Source organism: Dichomitus squalens (assembly GCF_000275845.1).
Source record: "Dichomitus squalens LYAD-421 SS1 unplaced genomic scaffold DICSQscaffold_15, whole genome shotgun sequence".
NCBI lineage: Eukaryota > Fungi > Basidiomycota > Agaricomycetes > Polyporales > Polyporaceae > Dichomitus > Dichomitus squalens.
Genome location: NW_006766897.1, coordinates 372,531 through 396,958, shown reverse-complemented (window position 1 = coordinate 396,958; position 24,428 = coordinate 372,531). Strand labels below are relative to the sequence as shown.

Genomic DNA, 24,428 nt, shown 5'->3' with positions numbered 1-24,428 from the left:
CTCAGCCACATCGCGAGTCTCAGCCACTCGCCCTCATCGTCCGCCACAATGGAGAGCAGGCTCGCGCAGCTAGCTCCCCTCAATCAAAAAGACAAGGCCGCTGGCTACCAAGCCCTTCTTACTGAACTCCTCACCCGGCAAGATCAAACAGGCTTGGATAGGGATGTCCATCTACTTGTCGAGAATGTCCTGCAAGAAAGCGTCGGCCTTGTGATCGGCAGATTGGTCCTTACGGAGCTCGTCAAAGCCCTCTCGGAAGGGAAGATCAAGGAAACTCAGTTGAGAAAGACAATAGTGAAGGACGTGCTCGAGCTCATCCAGCCGCGCATCGTGACCTATGAGGAGCAGGTGAGTACGCAATCGTATTCCAAGGACGCTGTGGCGCCTATGCACATACCGTCAGGTCAACACCCTGAGGTTCCAACTCGCGGATATCTACGAGGAGGATGAGGAATGGAGTGAGGCTGCACGTGTGCTGATGGGTATTTCCCTTGATTCCGGTCAGAGGTATGGCGAGACTCATTCCCCGTGGACGTTAGCTGAGACGTTAGCTGAGACATGTTGCGTATAGAGCACTCCCAGACGCGGAGAAGTTACGCGTGTACGTGCGCATTGTCCGTCTACTACTAGAGGACGAAGACTCGGTACAAGCAGAGCGGTTCTACAACCGCGCTGCATTGATTGCCCACACCTCGACGGACAAGGAGACCCTTCTATCGTTCAAGCTCTGTCAAGCCCGTATCAGCGACTACAGCCGCAAGTTCCTCGAGGCGGCGAGTCGATACCACGAATTGAGTTGGATCCCCGAGATCGACGAAGAGGAGCGCAAACACATGCTGTATGTGCACGCTAAACGCCCCTTCGTTTCCCTGGGTCGTTTCTGACCATTCTGTCGTGCACAGTTCGGCCGCGATGACATGCGCAATCCTCGCACCTGCAGGTCCCAATCGTTCTCGCGTTCTCGCATCGCTCTGCCGTGACGAGCGCACACAGGAGCTGCCCTCGTTCCGTATCATGGAGAAAATGTTCCGCGATCGCATCCTGCGCTCGAACGAGATCAAGGATTTCGAGGGCACGCTCAAGCCACACCAGCTCGCCCAGATCGAGATCTCATCCAATGACCGCCTCGCGTCCATCGTGGCGGCCGATGACGATGAGGCGAATGACCCGATCATCAGCACTCGGAAGGGCCCGTCGACCGTGTTGGACCGGGCGGTGATGGAACACAACCTCCTTGCGAGCTCAAAGGTGTACAATAACATCACCTTCCGAGGGCTTGGTACGCTCTTGGATCTTACGCCTGGTGCTGCGGAAACGATGGCGCGGAAGATGATCGAGCAGGGTCGTCTTAAGGGCACGATTGATCAGGTCGAGAAGCTGATCTCCTTTGACGTCGGTGGCGAGGATGATGGCGCACAGGGTAAGGCTGGAGGTCTTGGTGACGTTGAGCAGGTTGAGGAGGATACTGGTGCATCCTTCACAAAGCGATGGGACATGCAGATTCGTCTCACGGGAGCCAACGTAAGTGGTGTCCTGCTCACTGCCCTTGTAATTTCGCTGAGCGGCGCTCTTCGCAGGTCGAGGCCATCGTGCAACACCTCACTGAAACGGGGCTAGTATCGTTCGGGACTGTACAAGCGTGAATATGCATTGCAATGTATTATATGTACTTGATAGCAATTGAGTGTAGACGGGGTCCATGCAGGAGAGCTTGTCAAAAGTCGAATATCCACGACTAACGAGTGTGAGCGATGTGACATGCCCTTCTATTCCATACCATCGGCCCTGCGCTTCTTGTCGCGCTCACGTTTGCTTTCCATCTCATGCCACTCTCCCTTGAGGTTTGACAAACTACAAGTGAAAATATGAGCAAATAGATTGATAGAAGAGATGATGCGACGTACCCCACTGGCGTCGCAGCAGGTGGTTGCTCCTGGTTGAAGTATGGCGCCTCGAGGGCCTGCACGGCCGTGATGCGACGCTCGGGATTATACGACAGTAGTTGCTCCGCAAGGTCAAGACCAGCAGGTGACAGCCACCTGGGGGAGAATGTTCAAAACAGTTCACCATCAATACCGGAAATATGGACTCACTTCTTAAACAGTTCTCTGAAGCGATTGGGGATGGGCTCGCCGGGCTTGAAGATTTCGTACCAAGGAAGACTCGTGACGCCAGGCCATGTATCTGCTGTCGGCGTACCCATGATTTTATAGATGACGTAGATCTGTTGCAGTTCATCCGCCCCTTGGAACACAGGCTTCTTCGTGAATAGCTCAAGCATGATGCACCTGTCTTGGGGTAAGAGCAGAACAACACTGAGGAATTTCGAGAATGACTCACCCTGCACTCCACATATCGACCTCCGGGCCATACACCGTTGCACCAAGCAATAACTCGGGGGGCCTATACCACTGAGTGATCACACGATTCGTATAGTCGCTCTTTCGGCGCTTCTGGTATACTCGCGCGAGACCGAAGTCGGCGAGCTTAAGCTCACCACGACTGTTAACGAGGATATTCGAGCCCTTGATGTCGCGATGGATGACGCCTTTGTGGTGAAGGTATGCCAGGCCGGCTAGCATCTGCCGGCAGAACGACTTCAGATGCGCGTCAGTGAAGACAAATTGCGTTTGCTGCAGTATGCCACTGAGGTCATGGTCCATGTACTCAATGACCATGTATACCGTGCCTGAGCAAGTGGTCAACATCGTGGGCATATTATAACAGCTGGGGCAAGATCTCACCGTGTGACACCATCATCTCGTACAACCGCACCACGTTCTCGTGTCGCAACGACTGCAAGAGTTTGACTTCCCGCATAGCCGTGACGGGGAAGCCTTCCTTCTCGCCCTCCATCTTGATCTGCTTGAGAGCGACCATTCTCCCAGTAGCAGTGTGGCTCGCTTTGTAAACCTTACCGAACGTTCCCGTACCCACATGACCAAGAACCACATACAGCTTCTCCTTGGGTTCTTCGGGTACCTGTGACCGTGGTTTCGGTACTGGATGATTCGGCATGTAACGGGGGTCGCGCCCCCGAGTCTCGCGACGAGGTGGAGTCTGTCGAGGACTTTCCTCCATTTCGACAGAGGACCGTCGTGATGGAGGTCGACCTCTTGAATCAGGAGTATCGTCGTTGAGACGAGTTGTCTGCAGCTCTGGAGAGTCGGTTCGGGAGGTAGAAGGAGCAAAGTTTTTCGATGTTTCCGGAGGGCTTTCGTCGTCGTCGTCGTCGTCGTCGCCCGGGAAGAATCGCTTGAGTGAGTTGTTGGCGGTGATGATGGGTTTGAAACCCTTCTTGCCAGAGTTCGAGGCAGACGCGCTGATTGACTTCCGTATTTCCGGTGAGCGATGAGTAGGCGGCGGCGAAGACTTGCGCTGAGGTGTTCGTGCCCTCGGCGGGGGCATGGAAGCATTGGGGCGCTCAGGAAGGGAAGAGGAAGGGAAAAGCTATGCTGCGGGTAAGCAACATGGAAAATAAGTCTAACGATGCAAGACATACGTCGGAAAGTTTCCCATTAGTGTTGGCGTTCTTGTTTCCCTTCCCTTTCTTCTTCCCATTACCAAACTTAGGTAGAGGAATATCCTTAATAGATGTCGCCTGGGGAAGTCGATGGACAGCCTTCGGACGATCGCGAGGACTCCGACTGGGGCTGCGACTCCTGCTACGACTGTAGCTAGAGGTCGACCCGTGTCGTCGCCTACCACGACCACGGCTACTGGTGCTTCGTGGTGATGATGGAGGGGACCGAGAGTACCGCCGGTCAAGGCGTACATCTCGACCACGTTGCCTATTATAGTAGCCGGGACTGCGACCACCACGAGGTGGACTGTCATCCCGGCGCCGACGCTTAGGAGTGTCGAGAGAACGTGAGCGACTGCGGTAGGAGCGACGGGAATAATACGAGTCCGCGGGAGAGCGAGAACGACCAGGAGATACTGAGCGACGACTCCGGCGTTTCCCTGTCGAAGGTGGAGGCACGGTCTTCTTGGAGGAACTAGGCTCCCGGCGAGTCCAGCTGTAAGCAATAGACGATGAGGACCCCAATGAAGCCAAGCATAAAACAACGCACTTATTCAGTTGGCTATCATCGTCGCGCCAACTGCGCTTATGCGGCTGAGGCGGCGGCTGCTTGTGATTGCTGCTTCCCTTCTTATTGCCCTTATTTTTTGACTTCGTTTTGCTCCCTGCGTTGTGGCTCCGCTGACTGGACGCGGAGCCAGACACTCCTTCATGGCGGGCAGGATGCCACGACGCAGACGGCTCCCAAGAACGATCCTCCCGATTGGAGGACTCACCATGGCTAGAGAAGCCCCGCGAAGGCTCATCACCCCGACCCTGCGTCCCCGTGGACGGCCGCACAGACTCCCAACCGCTGTCCCTCTGGTACTCTCTGGGGTTCTCCTCTCTCCGATCATCTCTCCGATCGTCATTGTAGCGAGAATGACGAGTTGAATGACTGTCGTCTTGCGATGAGCGACCGTAGCCGCCTGAACGGTCATCTCGACGGCGTGCTGGTGTCCACCCCAGAGCATCCTGCGGAGTAAGATGCTGAATACGTGCAGTGGCCTTCCAAGCCGCCGAGCAGCAGAAGGAGAATACCGTACGTCGTTGTAGCCGTGCCCTGTCCACCCCTCCCCATCCCGTGCGTCATGCGAGTCTCCACCCCTTCGCTGGTCGTCCCTGCGGTCGTATGAATAACGGTCAGTCGAGTTGTTCATCCGCCAGCGGTCGTCGACGTCGAGGCGGCCGCGTGAGCTTGAGTCATCTCGTCCCATGTTGTGATCGTTGCGCGAGGGTCGTGGTGAGCGTGGTAGACGTTGAGCGTAGCGGTCTTGTTCGGTGTGTGAGCAGAGTGAGCGCGAGCGGCTTCGCTGACAGGAACTCGTGATGCAAACCTGCACTGGGTTCCTCGTTGGATCCCGGGCTGTGTCGTCGTGGCCGCTTCGTCGAGCTCATGCAACTATAACTTAACCGACTTCGAAGGCGAGGTGATGGTAAGAGGCCAAAAGAGCGTCGGCTGGTTCGGACTGGGACGCTCACGTTACGTGTGGTTCGTGACGGGCGCAGAGTCAAAGGTCAAGGGTTTCCCCCTACAAGGAGCTCAATTTTATGCAACGCAGTCTTCCCTCGATCAGACAGACACAGGTATATGCGTCTTCAGAATTGCGTTGCTGGTCGGAAGGCGAGAGAAGCAGGGAAGTCGTGCCAGTTGGCAGAAGGTTTAGTGTCAAAAGCGGCTTTACGATATGAATGCACCGCACTTACAATAGGTATTCGCAAAATGCGCCGGATACTGCTGTAGAGAGCTTGGGCCGGCAATAGTCAAAGCATACAAGCACCGGCAGCAGCAAAGAGGGAAAGGAGAAACTCAAGCCCAAGACAACGTCATGGATCTGGCCAAAGCTTGTAGCACCGCTTGGAACGGAAGAGCGCGACTCGCAAACTTCTCTATTCCGGCATTGAACATAGACCAGCTATCCTATCGACCCCACCCCTGGCCCAAAAGTATATCTGAGCAGGACTATACAGCGGAGGTGTCCGTACCGTGGCAGATACCACTCCAAGCGAATGAGATCAGCGTGGTGGTCCACTGCAAGCTGGCTTATTTCGACCGGCGCCGTCCGCGTGCGTCGTGCCGTCTTCCCGACTAGCACTATGGCGCGACCTCATGCAAGCATTATCCTTAACCAAAGGGATGGCCGCTACGCCCTTTGATTTCTGAATGTGCTATAGTAGTATACATCGATAGTCAAGACGGTACAATACAATTCATGGGAGAGCTAGAGCAAAACAATGGCGTATCATTGGAAAGTGCACTGCGGAAGATCCGCACCACCGCCGGCATCCCCTTCTTCCGCCATTCTCCGGGCGAGTCGGTAATAGAGGATGAGGCTCGATAGATCGCTCCGACGCGGCCTCGCAGCTTGAGCATTGCGGTTGATGATGGACTCCGACTTATCCAATCTTGAGAACCGGCTCGGACCGGGCGTGGATGCAAAGAGCTAGAAGATTACGTTAGTCAAAGCGGCGTCGAAAGAACAAGTGATTTCATCGCGCACCTTGACCGTCAAGTCGATCCCGCTCACGGCGACCAAAGGAAGATATGGATGACCCTCGATGACATTGACGACTGAACCATCGCCTTCTAGAATGTCGTGCAGTCTGCCTGTATCCTTCTCCCACATGAACCAGTTACCGTCATCCGAACCGGAGACGACATATTCGTCCCTTGGTCCAAGGAAGTTGACTGGCGAAACAAGTTAGTTGAAGTGCCTTTGAGAGAGGTGCGATGAAACGCAGGACGTGCCGTCTTTCACAGTTTCAACGTTGCATATTCCCGAGAAACGTGCGCGAGGCAAGATAGTGGGAACGCTTGAGTATCGAGTATCCCCCTGCCTTTCTTCCGCTTCGTCCATGTCCTCATCTTCCTCCTCGTCGCTATTGTTATCAGCCAGCCGAGCTTCAGGATCTTCTTCATCTGCGGCCTCATCTCCAAGCAACGGTTCCTGCTCAGCTGTTCGAGGAGGTGAGACATGTTCAGATAGCATACGCTCGATGTCGTCTTCCATCATAATGTCGCGAGCGGACCGCTCCTCCATCAGCTCGACTTCCGAATTGCTAGCCTGTATTCGATCTCGCGGCGGACTACGCTTCTTATTCGGCGGAACTATTGACGACTCCCCGCTCGCCATGCTGGTGACTCCAGGATCGTCCTTGGTAGAATAGAGGTATATACCGTCCGCACTATATGCTGCACAAACGCATCAGCGAGAGACAAGGAATACATACAAAGGGGGCTTACAGAGCAAGACTTCGTGGCCGTTGCTGGATGCCATCCGGGAACCAGTGATGTGCTCACGACCTCTGCGTTCGTGGCTGCCGCGACCATGTCGTCCAAACCTTCGAACACATGTTGTCACTTCGCTGCTGTCCGGTGGCTGACCCCACTCCTCAGCAAACTGTCGGCCTGCGTGTCGACGGTCGAACAAGTAGCCCTGTAACGCGGCGGTCACTGAGCAGTTCAGCGCCGCAGCGAAGCGGAGGGGGCTAGACTCACGTAGGGTGACTCTCCGGCCACCACGAACTGATATGGTGTAAGGGGAGAAAGCGATAGTGTCGAAAGCTCGCAATTGAGCGCGACTAATGGGGCAGGACAAGCGTCGCCTTGGCATGAATGAGGCACGCGAAGGTCGTGTTGGCGGACTGTCCCGTCCTGACAAGGAAAGACGCCTCGGTGAACTTCACACGACGGTCGAGAAGAAAAAAGTCCACACCTCCGATACTGTCAGAAATAAGTCAGGGCTGTCCTCAGTGACTATCCTCTTCGTCCGCCCACTGTGACATCGGAAGATGCGGATAGCAGCCTGCCGAGTGCTGTACTCGGTCTCGCCGTTGTTGCCAGGAGACCCGGCCGCCTTCTCGTGGTCAAATACGCGTACCTGGCTGTCGCCGGACACCGTCGCACTGCGGACGGTCAGGGGCTATCTGACAGAGAGCCAGCAATCGAGGGGCGGCGGTCACGTACATGCGAGAAGAATGTGGCAGCATTTGAGCGTTGAATACATTGCCTCTGTGCCCGGTATGGATGACCGTGTCGCATTTAAAGGGGTAGTCTTCCTGTGTGTTGTCTCTATCCATCCGCCACAGTCTGACGCTATACGGCCCTCAGTGCCTAAATCCATAGCGCGCGGACCAAGAGATGCACGTACGTTACATCGTCTCCACTGCTTATCAGAACCTCTCCTCCCTTGGCCCACGAGAGTGCGTTCACACAACTGCCAGTGTAGAAGAAGATTAGTACGGCATTGAATATATTGGACGTGTCACTCACCCAGTATGCCCGGTTGCGTCGCTACCAAGAACTTTGACCCTGTCAAGCCCTCCTTTGGTGTAAGAAACCGAGAGGAGCCTCTCCTTCCATTCATACGGCCGGAACCGTGAAGGGGGTAGCGAAGAAGCTGTGAGCACAGTATCTATAGAAGGCGAGCGCATGTTGGGAGACTTGCAGCTAATTCACTGTGTTTCAAGCATTCAGATGTACAAGGTGCCACAAGAGATTGCACCGAGAGTTATAGGCTTGAATATGATACTAAGGTCCTTCGTAAGGAGTCGACGGTAGGCGATGAAAGGTTCAAGGAATCGAGTTCTAGTGCATTCGCACTGCTTGGCGCCCACAACCTCGGGACATTGTCATGACATCATTGTCCGGTATCATGGCCATGAATCGGGTGTTCCATTGGTGACTATATCGTACATGCAGGTATAAGAAGAATACGCGGAACGACAACATGGACGCTCGGTACGAGATGAAAGTCCGTCATAACACTCCGAGGTCGGGGCTCAAGCGGCAAGGGCAAAACCAACAGCATCCCTACCGTGGTCGTACACTGTGTAGTACTTGCGCAAGAAGACATCACCTATCGCGCCCTTGAGCAACTAGCATTAAACGGCAACTGCGTGTAACATCACTTACCGACAATCCAGAGCGAACCGCCGGGGACATTGATGTCGAGACCAGTGAAGGAGGATATGCATGTACCCTGGACCTCCAGGATGTAGTCGGTGCCCTTGAGAACGTAGGGGTTGCCTCCGAACGTGAACGTAAGGTCGGGGAGGGAGGGCACCTTCGCGCAGTCGACAGTGTACTGGCCGTTCCACGACTTCGTAGCACCAATCTGGGTGTTGATCATCTCCGCGATGTCGGTGGGAAGGGCGATGAGAGAGGTTCCTGAATACTCATTATGAGTGAATGTGCATCCGAGTAAGGGGAAAGGGCCGGATCGCTTACCAGTATCGATAGCAGCGCCAGTGCTCTCAAGCTCAAGCACGTCATCACCAAGAGAGACCTTCTCGAGCTCAACCTCCCAGTAGGCCTTCCTCCTGACAGGGACGTACTGGATCTTGCCAGTGTACGCGCTGTCGTCGACACCACCGAAGATGGCCTCTCCACCATCATCCTCGGATGAACCAAGACGGAAGGAGAAAACGGGCTCATCTACGAGCCCCTTGTTGATCAAGTGGTAAAATGGCGGGGTGATGTGGTTGACGGCAATGGTGTCGTACGCCAAGCCGAGGATACCGTCAAACTTGCCGAAGGCGAAGGCAAGACCGGGCTCCTTTGTCGCCTCGGCGAAGTCCAGACCGTCTACCGTGAGGTCACCGATCCTGAAGGTGTCCTGGGAGACGAAGCCCTCCATGGAACCGGAGCCATACTGGATGGAGAACTCTGTCCCGTTTGCCTTGTATGTCGAGGAGGAAGAGGAATCGTACTTGGTGTGAAGGAAGCAAGCAATGGATGTGCACTTGACGCTTGGAACCCAGAGGTTACTCGAGCTAGGAATGATGTCAGCTGTCGTTACCCACTTCACGCGCGCGCGTCAATCAAACCGAACTCACCCAGTGTCGAGAATAACCTTGAACTGGAGGAGGACGCGTCAGCGGAGGCGGTAATAGCAAGGCGCCCTGGTGGACTCACGGTCTGCGGAGGGGTACCAAGCGATATCTCCGCGAAATATTGAGCGTTCATGAAGTCTGGCAATTCGAAGTCAGGTTCCAGGCGCGAAGGGTATTCGGACGACGCAACATACTGCTCAAGGGAACGTTATGACCGCCCTCGACGCTGAACTCCTCCTGAGTCCAGAAAAGTTCCTCGCCATCTTGAACTGCCGGACGGGAGAGGCGGACGTTGCGACCGGTACCAGCACCCATGAGAGGGACCTGGCTGCGTCCACCATACTTCTCGGCGAGGTATGCGCTCTCCAACGCAGGGTTGCTGGACGCGGGTGGAAGCTTCTTCAATTTGAGCTTGTGCAGCCCAGCGGCGGCAGCGAAGGGAAGAAGGACGAGGGGAGCGAGACGGGAGAGCAACATGGTGGCAAGAGGATAGAGGGGGCAGGCAGCAGCGCAGTGCACGGCCGCAGCCTTTTGTGGGTTGTCACCGAAGAGGCCGCTGAGGTGACGTTGACGGCGACCGCCGGCGATCATCGTCCGGCTGACTCCACGAAGCCTCCGGATCACCTCTTCCGATCCTCGGTCGTCCCGGCCGTTGGCGCTCCGGCCAGCGGCAGCGCGCCAGATCCGAGAGAGCAGCTGCAGCGGAGACTCGTTTGTCCTCACCCTTGTCTGCAATCCACGCCATGCACTCGTCTTTCTAGGCTTGAGTGCTGTGAACTGACCCACCGAAGACCATCGATGGCCTCAGGAGTCCACACACGACGAGCCACGTCGACCCCAGAACTCGACGCGTCCAACCTGAATAACGTCGAACGTCTCATATTCGCCCAGGCCGTCCATGAGTTCGGTTCAGATGCCTGGCCTGAAGTCGCGAAACTGCTCTCCAACCACCCTTTGATCTCGCAGCCAAAAGGTGCCATTACCCCCCAAGTCAGGCCCTCGCTCCTCTCAGCGGAGCTATACATGAGCTGACCGTGTCTTGGATGTGGCCCAGTCATGTTCTACCCTTTACCAACGCTTGATGGAAGACGCCGGTCTGGAACGGTGAGATGCATTCACGACCGGGTTTTGCGCGAAGCTAATGCCTCGCGACTCAGGTCAGAGGCTGATACCGGCCCTCGGTGTGAGTTTGTCCATCTGAACACGCGTTGTCTTTCCAAAGACAAACTCATGCAGCAGCAGAGAAGCACCTGAGGCTTGCGCAACGGTACTACGTGGCGCGTGTCACGGAGCTTAGGGGGCTTATCGCGTCTGAGGAGGCCAAGTTTAAGTGCGTCATTGCCTGACGCGTCTGCCCCCACTGCTGACCGCTTGCCCGCAGAAAGCTGGTGACGGAAATCGACGAAATCCGCAGTGGCGCGTGGGACGACAAGATACTCGCTTCCATGGGCGCCCAGCTCGAAAAGCCCGGAGCCCAGGAAGAGCCCACGCCGGAACCCCAGGTGTCAGAGCCTGCCCAGCCCAGTACCTCAGAAGACGAGACAAAGCCCGCAGAAGAGGAAGAATCTGCCAAGGAGGCCGCGATGGTGAGCCATCTGACTCCAATCACCCTGTCCACTGCCGTAATCATTACCGAAGGAAGAAGAGCAGCAGCAGCAGCTACCGGCCGAACAATCCACAGTTACTGTGGTTGAGTCATCTCCCGCCCCGGAAGCTGAAGAGAAGGTACGGCCAGCTCCTTGTCTTCGTTAGATCGACCTCTCACAGATTGCCTACCACAGGAGGAAGGTTCTGACAACGAGGCTGTCAACGAACTCATTGGCAATTTCAGCTCAGACAGGCCGGCGGTAGAGGCTCAAGACGACATAGAGCCTGTAGTCGCAGATGCGCCCGAACATCGGCCCGCAGCAGAACCCCAGGAGGACGAGATGCAGGTCGATGAAGCGCCAGTGAAGCAAGAGCAGGAAGAGGACGAGCCCTCCGACGAGCAGTCAGTCGTAGAACCCGCGAGGGAAATCGCCCAACCAGAAATGGAAGTCGAAGCCGGAGCGGAGGCGGAAGAGGAGCAGCCTGAGGCGGACCCAGAGCCCGCGCCCACAACTCGAGCAGAAGGTTTGTGGGTCCGTCACATGCCCCTGGTAACGCGTATTGACCGCATATCCTCAGCCAAGCGGAAAGCGTCTGACGCAGACACCGTTATGCTCGATGCGCAGCGCGAGAAGAAGAGGCCGAGGGAGGATTCAGAACCAGCCGACGAAGAAGACGGTAAGCGTCCGACCTCTTCCAATTCTCAAAGCGCCGTCCTCAGCCTGCCGATAGGTGCTCCCAAGACCCGGCGAAGGGAGCGCACCGGCGGGAGCGACAAACGCTTCCAAAACATGATCGGCATGTTGCACTCGCAAATCTCGCAACACCGCTACGGCAACATCTTCCACAACCCGATCAAGAAGTCCGAGGCTCCCGACTATCACGACATCGTCAAGCGGCCCATGGACCTCAAGACGATCAAGTCGCGCGTGAAGGATGGGCTCATCTCTAATTCGCTCGAGTTCCAGCGTGATATCTTTTTGATGTTCGCCAACGCGATGATGTACAATCGACCAGGGTCGGAGATATACAACATGGCGGAAGAGGTAGGTTCTGACTATCTTCCACACCGACGAGGTATCATACTTACTTGAACTTCGTGTAGATGATGGTATCGAGCGAGCGCGAGATCAACGCGTTCAGGCAGACAGAGGGTTTTCATCGCATGTAGTGTCACTGTGTTGGGGGGAAATTGTATTAGGGTCTTGCTGTGAAGTCTACGAAAGAGATTGATACAAGTACAACATGCAATAGATATCCGTGACGAAAAAAAAATGCGCCTGTGATTCATGACTCAGAACCAAGGAACGTAAGCCTCTCCCATCTTCACCAGGTTCAGCGGGTTGGTAGCGGTGCTGATCAGGTTTGCCACAGTCTGAACGACCGGTGTCGTATTAGCGGTCTGCACGGTTTGTTGCTGCAATGACTCCAGCATGAGTAGAGGACCAAAAAGGCTGAAGCCCGTTGACCTACCTGCTCTCGTTCGATTTTGCAGGCCATGGTCTCAGCCCGCTTGATCACGGATTCTATGTTGGCAGAGACGCTCATCCGGAAGCTGACGTCGATTTGTGGCTGTTGCCTGCGGTAGTGTTGATGCATCCAGGTCATCACCTCGTCTCGCACGAACAGGCAGAGCTGATGCTCGAGCTCGCACTGAAGGTAGCATGAGCGATAGGTATGCTACTAGTAAGGTCAACGTACCTCCGGTTCAGTCAAGCATCGACCAATCGACATGATACTAGCAGCCAAGATACCCTCGGTGAAGATGGGCCCGAGCAGATGCTGCATATTCGGAGTGAAGCGGAAGGGCACCGCGTCCTGCGAAGTGAATAGCGCGTTCGGGTTGTTGGACTGGTGGCCTGGATTGCCAGTGAGTCAGAGGACATTACGCATGTAGACAGGATTTCATCGTTACCTGGCAAACTCTCGCTCATGGCAATCTGGCCCGTGGCTCGTGACCAATGGAAGCGGGATGGCAGACGACTACCCAGGCAGATGAAATATGTCATGAAGCTCGTGGCAGCGAGCTGTAAGGCAAACTCCTTCCGCATGCGCCAGAGCTCGTCGGGGGTACGCATAGTCCGAATGACGTACTATGACGCGTAGTGAGTCACGGAACGGCTTCATACCTGGGAAGTGCTTACGCGGGTAAGGACATCTGCAGGGACAGCTTTTGCCATGACATCGTTGAGAAGCTCGTTCTTGAGCAACAGGACCTCCGCCCTCGATGGCTACGGAGACATCAGCAAATGCCAGCCAGAAGGCATCAACACCACGTACTGGACGGCCGTTCCTCTGCTTGAACTCCCGCACAGTGGTCTTCACCTTCTCCCCAACAATCAAGACAGGTTCTTCACGAGCCATTCCAGAGTCTTCGCAGTGCTGGTCATATATGTCGCCGAGACTGATGTAGGAAGCGTCGTTCTGCAAAAGTCGGAGATTCGGCGCACACGAGACAGCTGCGGGCAGATGGAAGTGTAGGTTGCGTTTACGGCTCTCCTTCTTGCGCATCAGAGTACTTGGAGGTGCGTCAGTAATCGGCTCACATGGAGCTATAGAGCTAGCGCATACCCATTCAAAGTGCGGAAGATCTGCGCCGTCCTGTCTTCCCGGCGGCAATGACGTCCCGAGGGCAATTGCACCGCAAACGATGTGGACGACCCATCGTGTCCCTTGATCGACAAACGCCGCCAGCAGTAGCCATGCGACCGGCAGTTCTCGTACTTGGGCCCAAATCGACGTATGCGAACGAAGTTGTTGTTACTGTCCTTCTCCTATAGAACACATGAGCAACTCCTTGGCTATGGACATTGAGGAACTTGCCTCCGTATATTGCCCTGGCACCTCCACCTCATCAAACTTGGTGTATTGGAACTCGATGAGATAAGGGCCAAGGTTCTCCAACGACTGCACACGCGGCCGGGCATCGAGCAAGCGCTCGTACTTGTCTCGCCATTGCTGAAGTTTGCGGATATACTCGTTCAACGTGGGTTTGCTCTTGATGAAGTCTTCCTCATAGTCTTTCTGCTCAAAGAATCAGCATCGATAAAAGAGGAGCGAGTGTCAAGACCAACTCGAGCAGAACCCGATAGATTGACTGCCAGGCGAATGAGGGTGGCAACTGTCCCAGGACTGAGCTGTCCATCGTCATCATTCGCCATGCGAGCGATATATTGCTATAACATGATGAGCTTACATGCCTCGCGTTCAGCCTGAATATATCGTACCTGCATAGCATCCTGCAGTAGCATGCACGTGAGGCGATAGATCTCTTCCTCTGGGGAAGCCTTGAAACGCTGTGCAATCTGCTCGACCACCGTCTCTAGGGTCAAGATGAGAAGAGGGAAGGCCGTCTTGAGGATTTGCACAATCTCATCGATGAGATCCCAAGATTGACGTGTAGCAAGGGGAATCGACAACTCTAGCGGAACCTTCGGTTGAGAACTATCCTTGCTCGGCGACGGGGTGCCATCCTCATTCTTGCCTGTTATTGTTCCGTTAGGCCATTGACATTCAGGGAGGATGATGCGTGCGATATGATCGACTGACCATCGTTAGAACTGGCTCTAGCAGCCGCTTGTGCTTGTGCCTGTGCTTGTGCAGCCGCCTGCTGTCGCTTCAGAAGGTTCATGTCTTCTTTTGTTGTACGCAGCGGGAAAAACAGGGCCTGCGAACATGTCGTGAGTACACTCTCACGAAACTGACACTGCGACACACCTGTGGATACAGCTTCGCGAGATTGAGCAGGATATATCGAGCTTGCTTTGCCTCCCGTTGCGACACGGACAAGCAAAGCTGGGGTATGAGGGTGATCCAATACCAGAAGGCCGCATCGCCCTTGTATTTGTCGAAAGCTTGAGAGATCGCAAGTGTTCCGTCGTCAACGCTGAGCAACCAGAGCACGCGGGTGAGCAGAGGACGGCTCTTCCTATTCTTGTAAAGTCCGGCGGCTTGAAGGTAGCAGCTGACGGCGTTCGACGCGTGTGACATTTCGTTCGGGGCCTCTTTGAACATCTTGTCGTTGAATTTGCCCCAGGCCGCCCAAGCCTTTGCTTGGAACATGTCCATTTGAACAGCGTGACCGAAAGCACTGTTTGCGTCCTCGCTGCGACCGAGCCTCGCGTAGAACATTCCTTTCAGCGTGAAGAATTCGGCCTTCTGTGGGTTGGAAAAGTACATGAGGTTCGTGTTGTTGATGACCTCGAGGCCGGCCTGCAGATCTCCAGGCTTCTGGTAATGACAGCGAGCTTGCTCCCTGAGCTTCAGGAACGCCTCGGAGATCTCAATATTGGGCAGGGTGTAGATCCGGTTCAGGAATGTGAAGCAGACATCTAGGAGCTCGTGCTTCCGTGCAACGTGAGCAAAGCGGTTGATTATCCAGGCTGTCTCGTGGAATCCGCGATAGCCGAAAGTGTTCGTGCTTCCTGTGGCTGCACTGCCTTGATTACTGGGCTGGATGAGCGGTAGGTACGTCTTGTTGATGGAGTTGAAGACGTTCTGTCTCCACGCTACCAGATCGCTCCATGTCGTGATGTCGTCGCAAACATTGGGCAAACGTTCACGCCAAGCCTGGAGAACCATCTTGAGGTCGGAAGATTTCTTCTCCAAGTTCTGCGCATTGGTGGTAGCGAGCGAACCGAAGATCTGCACAGCCTCTTGCAACTCGACGAACTGCTGGAAATGCTGTAGTAGGGGAACGTGGGCCGACGAGAATTGATGAGGTAAGGTGACCCACTTCCGGAGAGTTAGCTGCATCGCTTCCTCGAGGATCTTTGTGAACTCCGTATTCTTATCGATAGCAGCAGGGAGTTTAAGGAGTGCAAGAAAGGCCTCGTAGACGCGACGCCTTGGGGTAGCCACCTCACGTAGTTGACTAACAGTAGCTTCCATCTCCGCCTTCTGCTCGACCCAGTCCTTGGTGCGCCACGCAGCCTCCAACTGCAGGTCCGGGTTGCCTTCCGATTTGCCAAGTTCGTACAAGATCTCCCAGTGCTGGAGCTTCTCGGAGGCAAGTATCCAGTGATCCTCCCACAAGCAAAACTCGGACTCCGAGAAAGGTAGGATGCCAGCGCGCGCCTTGGTCTGCGCGGCTTCGTACATGATCGACGCTTGCTCCCACATGCCTGCTTGCTCGAAAGAGATACCCGCGTTCGTGTCAGGGTAGAGAGAACGGCGACGCCAAAGCCCATAAAAGACATCTTCCTCGGAAAGCTCTGCATAGATCTCCGCGAGAGAATCGTAGATGGTGTCCCGCACAACCACCTCGTCTTCTCTGATGTGGTTGAGAGAAGCTTCCAGCATCTCCGCAGCGATGTGCCAGGCGCCGAAAGTCTTGGCGAGATACTTCACGAGGTGAGGGGGCAGTACCATAGGCGAGGAGCAAGCATGGATCCCAGCCAGCAGAGTGATGATGACGTTGGGCCGCATCTCCGCCTGCCTGACATGGTACTCTTTGGCGAGCAAGGCGATCATGTGGTTGGCAAGCTCACGCTGATCTGGCCTCCCTAGACAGGCCCATGCCGAAGAGAAGAAGGAGATCCAGACGTCGTGAGCGGCCTGACGGTCCATAAACAGCAGACGCTGCATTGGCTTGATGAAAGCGGAAGCTCGTGCGAGGAGGAAGGGTGGTTGCGACCAGGTGGAATCGAACGTACTTCTGCGCTCCGGAGAGACGACGTGATCGCCATCGATGGACCCAAGAAGCAAATGCAGCGCCAGAAATATCCAGTTGTGGTCGGCGAGGGACTCCCAGTTCTGACTGCCACAAACGAAGGTGAGCCGACTGTGGAGGGAGCGAGGAATGTTGTTATCAAGGAGATCTATGAACCGTTCCCTGATGGTCGGATCGGCAGCACGGCAACCGAGAAGGAAGGATTGCTCAAGACGAGCGGTGAGGTCACTGCGACGAAGGGAGGGATCGGTATAGATGTCGTAGATGAGCTCCAGGTAGTTGTTGAAGAGTACCTCGCCCCTGTCGCCTCCGCGGGATTCAAACGCCACCATCTTCTGCAACAGGCTCGCCTTCTCCTTCATGCTCGGGTACGCATCGCGCTTGTTCACGGCCCAGTCCTTTGCGATATCGAGTAGGTAACGACAAAGGGGGATGCTCTTGGACTTGTCGACGAGGACGACAAGCGTGCTTAGCAACCACTTGCGCTGGTCGCTGAGGTGAGCAACCGCAATGTGGCACACCTCGAGGATAGCTATCAGTAGACGAACGAGCGTCTCGAATGCAGCGCCATTAGATGCGGAGGACTGGATATGGTCCTTGGCGAGCTTGCTAAGCAGCTTCATAAGATTAGAGCAAAACGGGTCGATACGCTCAGGAGCGACCTGCACGACTGTCTTTAGTACCAGAAGAGAACCTCGCATGGAGCCCGGCCGCAGTGACTCTGAGCTCCTGAGGTTGTCACCGATCGAGCTGTAAATCGCTGCATGGAACTCGGAAATCTCGCCTTGAGCCTGTTGGTCGTCCTCCTTCGGAAGAGGGAACAGTCGGAGCAAGCGGTCGGTAACAGGATAGAGACAATCCTGCAGTGTCTGGTCCTCCGAGAACATCCCCTTGCGCACTAGCTTTGTCAGGATCGGAGCGTTCGCCTGGAACCACGCGTCATCCCTTTCCGCGGAGATCACCTGGAGAACCTTTGCATTGGCGAGAGCCTGGGCTCTCTGGGCGTCGTCACTTAGATCGCTCTGACAAGAAGTCAGCCATATGAAACGATCATAAGCCAGGAAAACCTAACCTGCTCTAGGGTGCGAGAGAAGTAGTTCAGCTTCACGTTGACGTCATTCCATCCGCCAGGTGCAATAAGAGTGCGGAGGAGGGAGAGGGCTCGAGGAATCACAATTGACCTCGACTGGAGATCTTGGGGGAGAGTTGCGAGCCGGATGAGATAGCTGACCATATTCTCCCTCAAGCTCAGTGGAGTTGTCCAGGGGTCTACGGCCATCTCTGATTCGTCAGTCGGTACTGCTGACGCTGCTGCCCTTTGCTCCCAGTCGAAGATGACCTGGATGATGTCGATGGACAGTATGCGTGTCTCAAGATTGGATGTTGGCAGTAAGCCGAGCTTGGAGAGATGATTGACGATGTGAGGAACGAAGAGCGCACGAACGGGGAAAAACAACGAGGATTGGGCAACGATGAGATGATAAACGAGATTGGTCTGGTTGGAGTTGACACCATCTTCCGCAAGCAGCCGTCGGGTCGTCTTCGCCCACTGAGGATAGCCAGCTTCCGCCATCTGAGGACGGGAGAGGACGGGAGCGAGGATGTCAAGCGCTTGCCGGACTAAGAGCTTGCCTTCCGTATTCGGTCCCTTCAACAAGCCGGTCCAGAGCCTGAGAATGAACTTCGGAGGGCCATCCAACACGTTGAAGAACCGAGCCGCGAGCACGTAGGCAGTGCACTTGACTAGTGGGTCCTCAGCACCAATGAACGCCCATGCACACTTGATGATGTCCTTCTTCGCCTCTTGCAGGAAATCAGAGTAGTGCTGGATCATCACCGTAGTGAGGCGGAGCAATTCGATCTTGAAAGTGTCGTCAGATCCAGAGAATGCGTCTTTCTCGAGGGCGGCCATTGGCTGCCAGATCTTGGTGTGTAGGCGCTGGACGATGTCCGCGTCGACAAGACCGGCCTTGGAGGGCGAGTGTGTGGCATGCATGAGCAGCATGGGTGTGACGACATACTGTAGGAAGAGGGCCTTCTGGGTCCAAGAAGGTGCTGGGTCGTCGAACCAGATCAAGAAGCGGAGCAAGATATTCCTGCGGAAGGCGAGGTTTTTGCTCAACGCGACATGGCGGTACATAAATTGAATGACGCTGACGACGTCGAGCGGTTGCCTCCGTGCAAAGACGAGGACAAGATCAAAGAGGATGTCGATGCGCGGCGACTGTTCTAAAGCCTGCTTGAAGATGGAAAGCATGAGAGTGTATTTCTGCAGAGCTTCGGCTGACGGGAGCTGTGAGGATTCAAGAGGGACGTCAGACTTCCACAAGGCAATCACAGCGTCGACCGCATGGTGATTGTTTAGGACCCAACCAGGCACAAGCTCCGCGAGATCCGAGCAAAGCAGCAGGCCGGGCATCATTATGTTAGGGTCTCGCCCCTCCAGACAAGCTGTCACAAGGGGGCCGGTTCTCGCGTTCAATTCTCGCAGCAGGTTCGGCGCGAGGTTCGCGCGCAGGATGCTCCGCAGGGTGCGGATTTGCATGGGGAATGCGAGGTGGCGCATGAAGTAGTCCATGGCGTCCGATGGGTAACGATCTAGGTACTTCGCGAGTGGCGCAGAGAAGGGGCTTTCTCCAGAGAAGTGTAGCGCAGACTCTGTTTGAACGATCGCGTTGACGAGGTTCTCGAGGAAGATGTTAGCGGCAGATGGGAGGAGGTGGAAGATGTTTGCTAGGCATACAAGCTTCTTGATTCCGTCGTTTTCCATGAGCGGAAGCCTCGACGAAGCCTGAAGCATCTGTGGGTCGGCGACGATGCGGAAGTGATCCAGCAGCTTGTGACCGATCTCAACCTTGAAGTAATTCGTCAGCAACTCGAGTAACCGCGCCAGTCCCTCAAGGCCAGGGATAGAAAGCTTCTTCGGGTCTGCAAGGTTCATAAGGATAGGGCGAAGACCAGTCTGAAGTAACTCCTTTGGAAGCCTGGCTTGGTGCGTCAAGACCATACGAAGACCCTCGTGCGCTACGTCTTTGACCATCGGGGTAGGAGAGTACAGCGATTTGAAGTAAACGGCCGTCACCCTGTGAGACGTTATCTCGTACGCTCTACGTTTAAGGTCGATTTGAGCTCACCTCTGGCGCGTCTGGTGCTGCTTCGAGAAGAAGTCCGTCATGGGCATGGACGCAGTCAGCAGCTTGATACAAGCGACCCTCAATTTGATGATATCCATCGCACTCTGGCGAGGGTTGTTGCGACCCACCAGCGCCATGTCATCCGCATCGGCAAGGGCGAGGGTTTCATGAAGCAGGCGGAGAAGCTCATCATTCAGCTCCGGAAGCGGAGGTTGCAAGCTGATGCAGTAACGGATGCCTTCGATCATCCCTATCTGAAGGGGGAATGGAAGTGCACGGAGCGGCTTCGTGTAGATGGACGCGAGCATCCGATCGCGGTGGGGCATGAGCAGGTCGACTATGGTCTTCCCGCTTAGCTCGGCGAGTAACGAGATGCAACCTTGCGCGGCCTTGCGCACGATTGGGTTGGGGCTAGAGAGCTCCGCAAAGAACAGCCCGACGACTTGCGTGATCTTGTTGTCATGGTCCTGCTCGCTATCGTTCGCCTTCGAGTCCTCAGTGCTGACGCGCAGGACACGGTTCAGTACGTCGATGACCTTGTCGGCATCGTGAGGCATGTCGTGCGGCATGTCCTTGAGAACATGAAGGAGCATCCGGACGAGGTCCACTTCGCGCTGGTTAACCCATCGGACACCCAGATCGGGTATGTCAGTCATGACCTGGATACCCCCGCAACCGGCGCTCCTCTTCACCCAAGCCTCTTCCAGGCACAGCGAAAGGAAACGACTGGCGACCTGGTGCAAGGTCGCTACGACATCGTTGACAGCGACCTCGGAGGCCGTTGCCATTCCAACCAGTTCACGGATGGACGTACTGATGAGCTCGAGCGCACGCTTCGCTTCTTCAGGCTTGTCGCGGGCCAGCCCGTATTGCACCGCATCTAGGTAGCATGAGAAGATGGGACTGGGGTAACGGCGAGTGAAATCGTCCTTGACGGCGTAGCGTCGAACCTCGACAGTGAACAAGAAGCGAGAGACCTCCTTCAAAGTCTTCTCCGCCTTCTCTTGTACGTCCGACAGATGCAAGGCGTCGTACATGCTTTCGAGACACCTGACAAAGAGCTCCTCGCGTTCCCGACCTTTGACACCCTACGGACGGGGTGAATTTGCGCACGCAAAGAGTGACGAGTAGATGCATACCTCGTGGAGGACGAGCGTGAGGCACTGTTCCAAGTAGTTGTATGCGTGCACGCGCTGCTGGGCGGCAGACTTGGGATTGCGGAGTGTTTCGCACGACACCCTCGCGACGGGCTCCAATTCGATATTGCCCATCTGGGCACCGAATGAAAAGCGCGCCTTGACGGACTCCGTCTGTTGGCTGTACTTGAAGCTTGGCTCCTTTTCCAATAGCTTCCTGTTGCGTCCACCGAGCTTGCCCAGGATGCGAATGGTCGTGTGCGAGTGGTGATGGTTCCCTGGCAAGGGCTTCAGTAGGTCGTGCAAGGCCTCCATCAGCTCCCTGAGGACTGTGTTGAGCGTCGGGTCGAGGAAGTCAGGAGTAAGGTTGTCGATGCACAGTTCCAGCGTACGGAGGCCTTGGGAAATGAGCTCGGTCGTGCCCCGCAAGGCAAGAACGAGAGGCTGCATGAGGTAGGAGAGGTAGGGGAGGAGGTGGGTCAACCGCAGGGGAACAGTTAGACAGAGCTCGACGATCATGTCGCGGCTTGGTCCGTCTGAGGATTGGAGCTGCCGGTTAAGGCACTCGAGCATCTCAGGCAGTAGCGGGAGGACTTCCTTGTAGAGCAATTCGAAACGACCTCCGCCGCCGCCAATGGCGCGAAACAGCCCTCGCAGAAGGTGGAAGTAGTTGGTAGGTTTTGCTGCCTTGGCGGCAAGAGGGAAGCAATCCATTATCAGCTTGCCAAGGTGCGAGGCGAGGATGGACTCGTTCAACTGCGGATAGGTGGTGACCGCCTGGAAGGTCATCTTGAACATGCGGATTGCGACAGCGGCGGCTTGGTCATCGTACTCGCCGAGCTCTGGGAGACGGTCAATGAGATATCGCAAAACGATGGCGACGAGTGTCGGGGACGTTGCCTCTCTCGCGAACAGCAGAGTCGCGAGATGCATAAGCACGGGCCGCTTCTCGGCGGACGAGAAGTAGAAGGCTATTTTCTGCGTCCAGACCTCTTGGAAAACGTGAAGATTGATCTCAACCATGGCCAAGCCCAAACGTTCCAGGGCGTCATGCGCCTCCCTCGGTTCACCGTCGAAGAAAACGATGGCCCGAATACAGCCGTCGAACATGCGAGCGATCAGAGCACCGTCGGGGACGGGCGCATCCACCTTCTTCAGCCCCACGATGAGAGCATTGAAGCCGTGGAAGAGCGTGCGTAGCAGATTACGGTACTCTGCACAACCCTGCGTCAGTCACATCAATCGTGTGAGCCAAACAACCTACTCACCTCCCAAGTTCTCCTCGGGCTTTTCTGTCGCATAACACGGTCCAAGGAGAGGCCTCGACTTCTCGATGAGAGCAAAGTCCTGGAAGTCGTTCTCGATGCCTTCCTTATCCTTTGCGACCCTGCTCAACTTCTCTACCTGCACTGATACCAAGGAGTCGACCTTGTCGACGCTAGCCTCCAACAATGTTGTGAGCACGCGAGCAGCACTTTGATGACTGTCTTTTGTGATTTCTCCGTCAATCAGGTTGAAGATCATCTTTGCAGACAGAAGATGCGCGTGGCTGGACAAGAATGGATTATGAAGATGCTGCATGTAAACGGAGAAGATCTGATGTATCTGAGCGGGCGTGAGGTCCGCCCGGAGATGATGGAGCAGGTCGGCCACTGCGCTGAACAAACTCGCTCTGGGTCCTTGGTGAGATCCCACAGTGGCTCAAGCATAACGTCACAACGCACCGGAATATTTCCCGACCGCCGACGGATGTGCCGAGAAGGACCTGTTCGTCCAGTAGCTTGCCAACATGTGGGATGAGCGCACGCTTGTGTACTGTGTTGGTGAGATGTCGTAGGAGAGGGATGAGTTCCTAGCAATCCAAGTATTCAGTCTCCTGTACTAGCCTGTTCTTACTTATATGGTCCTACCTTCCGCGCGCTGATAGCCATTGCCGGACAGTCTTGGAAGAGCCGTAGTAGCGCAAGCGTAAGCTTCTCCCCTTCGGCTTCGTATTGCTCGGGAAGTGCTCGAAGTAGGTAGAGGGAAGACGAGATGACCCGGATTTGCGAGATGATGTAGTCCGAGTATATGGTTACGTTCTTGACGGTCGGTGCCAAGCCGGCCCAGATGCCACCCATTGCCTCAAAATCTTCGCGTGCTTTCTGTTGCGCGGGTGGCTGGAGCTCGCTATATTCGAGCAGACGGGGAATCAAAGCAGATATATGGGGGACGACGGCGGTGCGGTTGATTTGCAAGAAAGTGGCTAGCAGTAAGTTGACCTCGGACAGCACTTTGAAGCTGCGGATAGCAGGAAGGGAAGCGGACACATCCAACTCGCGCGAGTCCTCGGAGAAAGCCTCTATGAGGAGAGCTTTGAGGTTCTCCAAGAGCTGCTGGAAGATGGCCATGTACTCGGCGAAGACCTCTTCATTGAAAGACCTCAGTCCGCGCATGATGTCGTTAAGCATCTTGCAGCAAGTGACACCCATTTCCTCATTGTCATGGCGAAGTAGATGGAGCAATCCGTGGAAGAGTGGGACGACTTGTGGTCGGACGACGTCGAGAAAAGGTATGCGATGCAAGATTTCGAGAAGACTTCGGCGGAACTGGAAGTCTAGGCTGTCCTTCTGGAAGGACGGCTCACCAGAACGGAGGATTTCAAGGAGAACGGGGATCATATGGGGGAGGACGCGAGCTTCAGCGTCCCTGCCGACGGTGTCGATCATCTCACGAAGCTCGCATGCAACCATGTATTTCGTTTTGAGGTCTGCAAGTCAGTAGTATGAGATACTGCATCGATTGAGAGAATGAAGCACGAACCTATACTAGGGTCCGCAACGCGCGCGGCACGCAGCTCCAAGTCCGCAGCCGAGTGGATGGGCGACGCATTATCCATGGTTGAAGACTAGTGGCATATACAGCAGATTCAGATCCAACACAGAACAAGCAGAGAACGATTGGGAGAGGAAAGCAAGAGAAAGAAGGAGGAGAGAACGCCTGTGGCTGAAGTGCCCGCCAATGCGGGGGACAATCGAAAGCCGCAAATAAACGCTGGAGACCCTCAAACCCCCATTTCACGTGATCTTCACGTGATACCCCCCAGCCAGCGTCTACTGCCGCCCGGGCTCAGCTTTCTAGGGCGCGCCGCTTTTTCTCCTCATATCAGTACGGATTTGATGCGATTCGCCGCGCTGGAGACGGTCTCAGACCTGTTGGTTGCAATAATCAGCAGGGTTGCCGGTCGTCCATCGACCAGCGTCAGCGAACCGGCATACTCACCCCGTCAGGACACTCACACTCCGAGTTTCCTTCACAATCCATGAGGCGGGGTTGACTGTGGCAGATTCCGCAGCTGGCAGATTGTGCACATGCCGCTTGCACGCTCATGATGATGACGCTTATAGACATATGCGGCAGGTCCCGTATGTCGCCAACCGATGCACTGCTTGTCGCGTACCCCTGGAGTACGCGATCACTCTGCACTGATCCAGGGTTTCATCGCTAGTAGGACTGATCTCTTA

At 55.3% G+C, this 24,428-nt stretch overlaps 5 protein-coding genes across 5 annotated transcripts; 1 reads left to right on the top strand and 4 right to left on the bottom strand.

Moving 5' to 3' along the window:
• Positions 1 to 48: 48 nt before the first annotated feature.
• Positions 49 to 1,643, top strand: DICSQDRAFT_170380 (uncharacterized protein; the record flags this gene model as incomplete). Its single annotated transcript, XM_007366006.1, has 5 exons — positions 49 to 348; positions 404 to 507; positions 572 to 838; positions 903 to 1,521; positions 1,578 to 1,643. The coding sequence occupies 5 exons, from the start codon at positions 49 to 51 to the stop codon at positions 1,641 to 1,643; spliced, it is 1,356 nt and encodes a 451-aa protein (XP_007366068.1).
• Positions 1,644 to 1,766: 123 nt separating this feature from the next.
• On the bottom strand, positions 1,767 to 3,018 carry DICSQDRAFT_60934 (Pkinase-domain-containing protein; the record flags this gene model as incomplete). Its single annotated transcript, XM_007366005.1, has 5 exons — positions 1,767 to 1,851; positions 1,905 to 2,039; positions 2,094 to 2,288; positions 2,341 to 2,689; positions 2,745 to 3,018. The coding sequence occupies 5 exons, from the start codon at positions 3,016 to 3,018 to the stop codon at positions 1,767 to 1,769; spliced, it is 1,038 nt and encodes a 345-aa protein (XP_007366067.1).
• A 2,787-nt stretch (positions 3,019 to 5,805) lies between these two features.
• DICSQDRAFT_147314 (WD40 repeat-like protein) lies at positions 5,806 to 7,996 on the bottom strand (the record flags this gene model as incomplete). The annotated part of the gene is made up of 9 exons (XM_007366004.1): positions 5,806 to 6,006; positions 6,064 to 6,251; positions 6,312 to 6,755; positions 6,807 to 6,999; positions 7,062 to 7,217; positions 7,279 to 7,468; positions 7,530 to 7,658; positions 7,714 to 7,779; positions 7,836 to 7,996. The coding sequence occupies 9 exons, from the start codon at positions 7,994 to 7,996 to the stop codon at positions 5,806 to 5,808; spliced, it is 1,728 nt and encodes a 575-aa protein (XP_007366066.1).
• A 189-nt stretch (positions 7,997 to 8,185) lies between these two features.
• On the bottom strand, positions 8,186 to 9,897 carry DICSQDRAFT_86757 (endopeptidase). Its single transcript, XM_007366003.1, has 6 exons — positions 9,592 to 9,897; positions 9,480 to 9,535; positions 9,401 to 9,423; positions 8,793 to 9,337; positions 8,478 to 8,732; positions 8,186 to 8,421 (listed from the first exon to the last, which is right to left on the bottom strand). The coding sequence occupies exons 1-6, from the start codon at positions 9,872 to 9,874 to the stop codon at positions 8,345 to 8,347; spliced, it is 1,239 nt and encodes a 412-aa protein (XP_007366065.1). The 5' UTR covers positions 9,875 to 9,897; the 3' UTR covers positions 8,186 to 8,344.
• Positions 9,898 to 10,148: 251 nt separating this feature from the next.
• On the bottom strand, positions 10,149 to 23,924 carry DICSQDRAFT_180853 (atypical/PIKK/TRRAP protein kinase). The gene is made up of 28 exons (XM_007366002.1): positions 23,728 to 23,924; positions 22,836 to 23,674; positions 22,650 to 22,777; positions 22,194 to 22,597; positions 20,929 to 22,139; positions 19,790 to 20,877; positions 17,728 to 19,738; positions 14,702 to 17,677; positions 14,534 to 14,651; positions 14,212 to 14,468; positions 14,059 to 14,160; positions 13,808 to 14,008; positions 13,556 to 13,758; positions 13,265 to 13,502; positions 13,129 to 13,215; positions 12,900 to 13,077; positions 12,686 to 12,843; positions 12,458 to 12,637; positions 12,090 to 12,401; positions 11,717 to 12,030; positions 11,564 to 11,662; positions 11,179 to 11,509; positions 11,036 to 11,122; positions 10,779 to 10,983; positions 10,637 to 10,727; positions 10,560 to 10,580; positions 10,452 to 10,506; positions 10,149 to 10,387 (listed from the first exon to the last, which is right to left on the bottom strand). The coding sequence occupies exons 1-19, from the start codon at positions 23,801 to 23,803 to the stop codon at positions 12,279 to 12,281; spliced, it is 10,578 nt and encodes a 3,525-aa protein (XP_007366064.1). The 5' UTR covers positions 23,804 to 23,924; the 3' UTR covers positions 10,149 to 10,387; positions 10,452 to 10,506; positions 10,560 to 10,580; positions 10,637 to 10,727; positions 10,779 to 10,983; positions 11,036 to 11,122; positions 11,179 to 11,509; positions 11,564 to 11,662; positions 11,717 to 12,030; positions 12,090 to 12,278.
• Positions 23,925 to 24,428: the final 504 nt, after the last annotated feature.

Coding starts and splice junctions, on each gene's coding strand:
- DICSQDRAFT_86757 (XM_007366003.1), bottom strand. CDS start 9,874: ATGTTGCTCTCCCGTCTCGCTCCCCTCGTCCTTCTTCCCTTCGCTGCC. Junction 9,424..9,479: donor TTGGTACCCCTCCGCAGACC/GTGAGTCCACCA, acceptor GTCCTCCTCCAG/TTCAAGGTTATTCTCGACAC. Junction 9,338..9,400: donor AAGGTTATTCTCGACACTGG/GTGAGTTCGGTT, acceptor CATCATTCCTAG/CTCGAGTAACCTCTGGGTTC.
- DICSQDRAFT_180853 (XM_007366002.1), bottom strand. CDS start 23,803: ATGGATAATGCGTCGCCCATCCACTCGGCTGCGGACTTGGAGCTGCGT. Junction 22,598..22,649: donor GGCGGTCGGGAAATATTCCG/GTGCGTTGTGAC, acceptor CCAAGGACCCAG/AGCGAGTTTGTTCAGCGCAG. Junction 13,078..13,128: donor CTGCAGATGTCCTTACCCGC/GTAAGCACTTCC, acceptor TACGCGTCATAG/TACGTCATTCGGACTATGCG.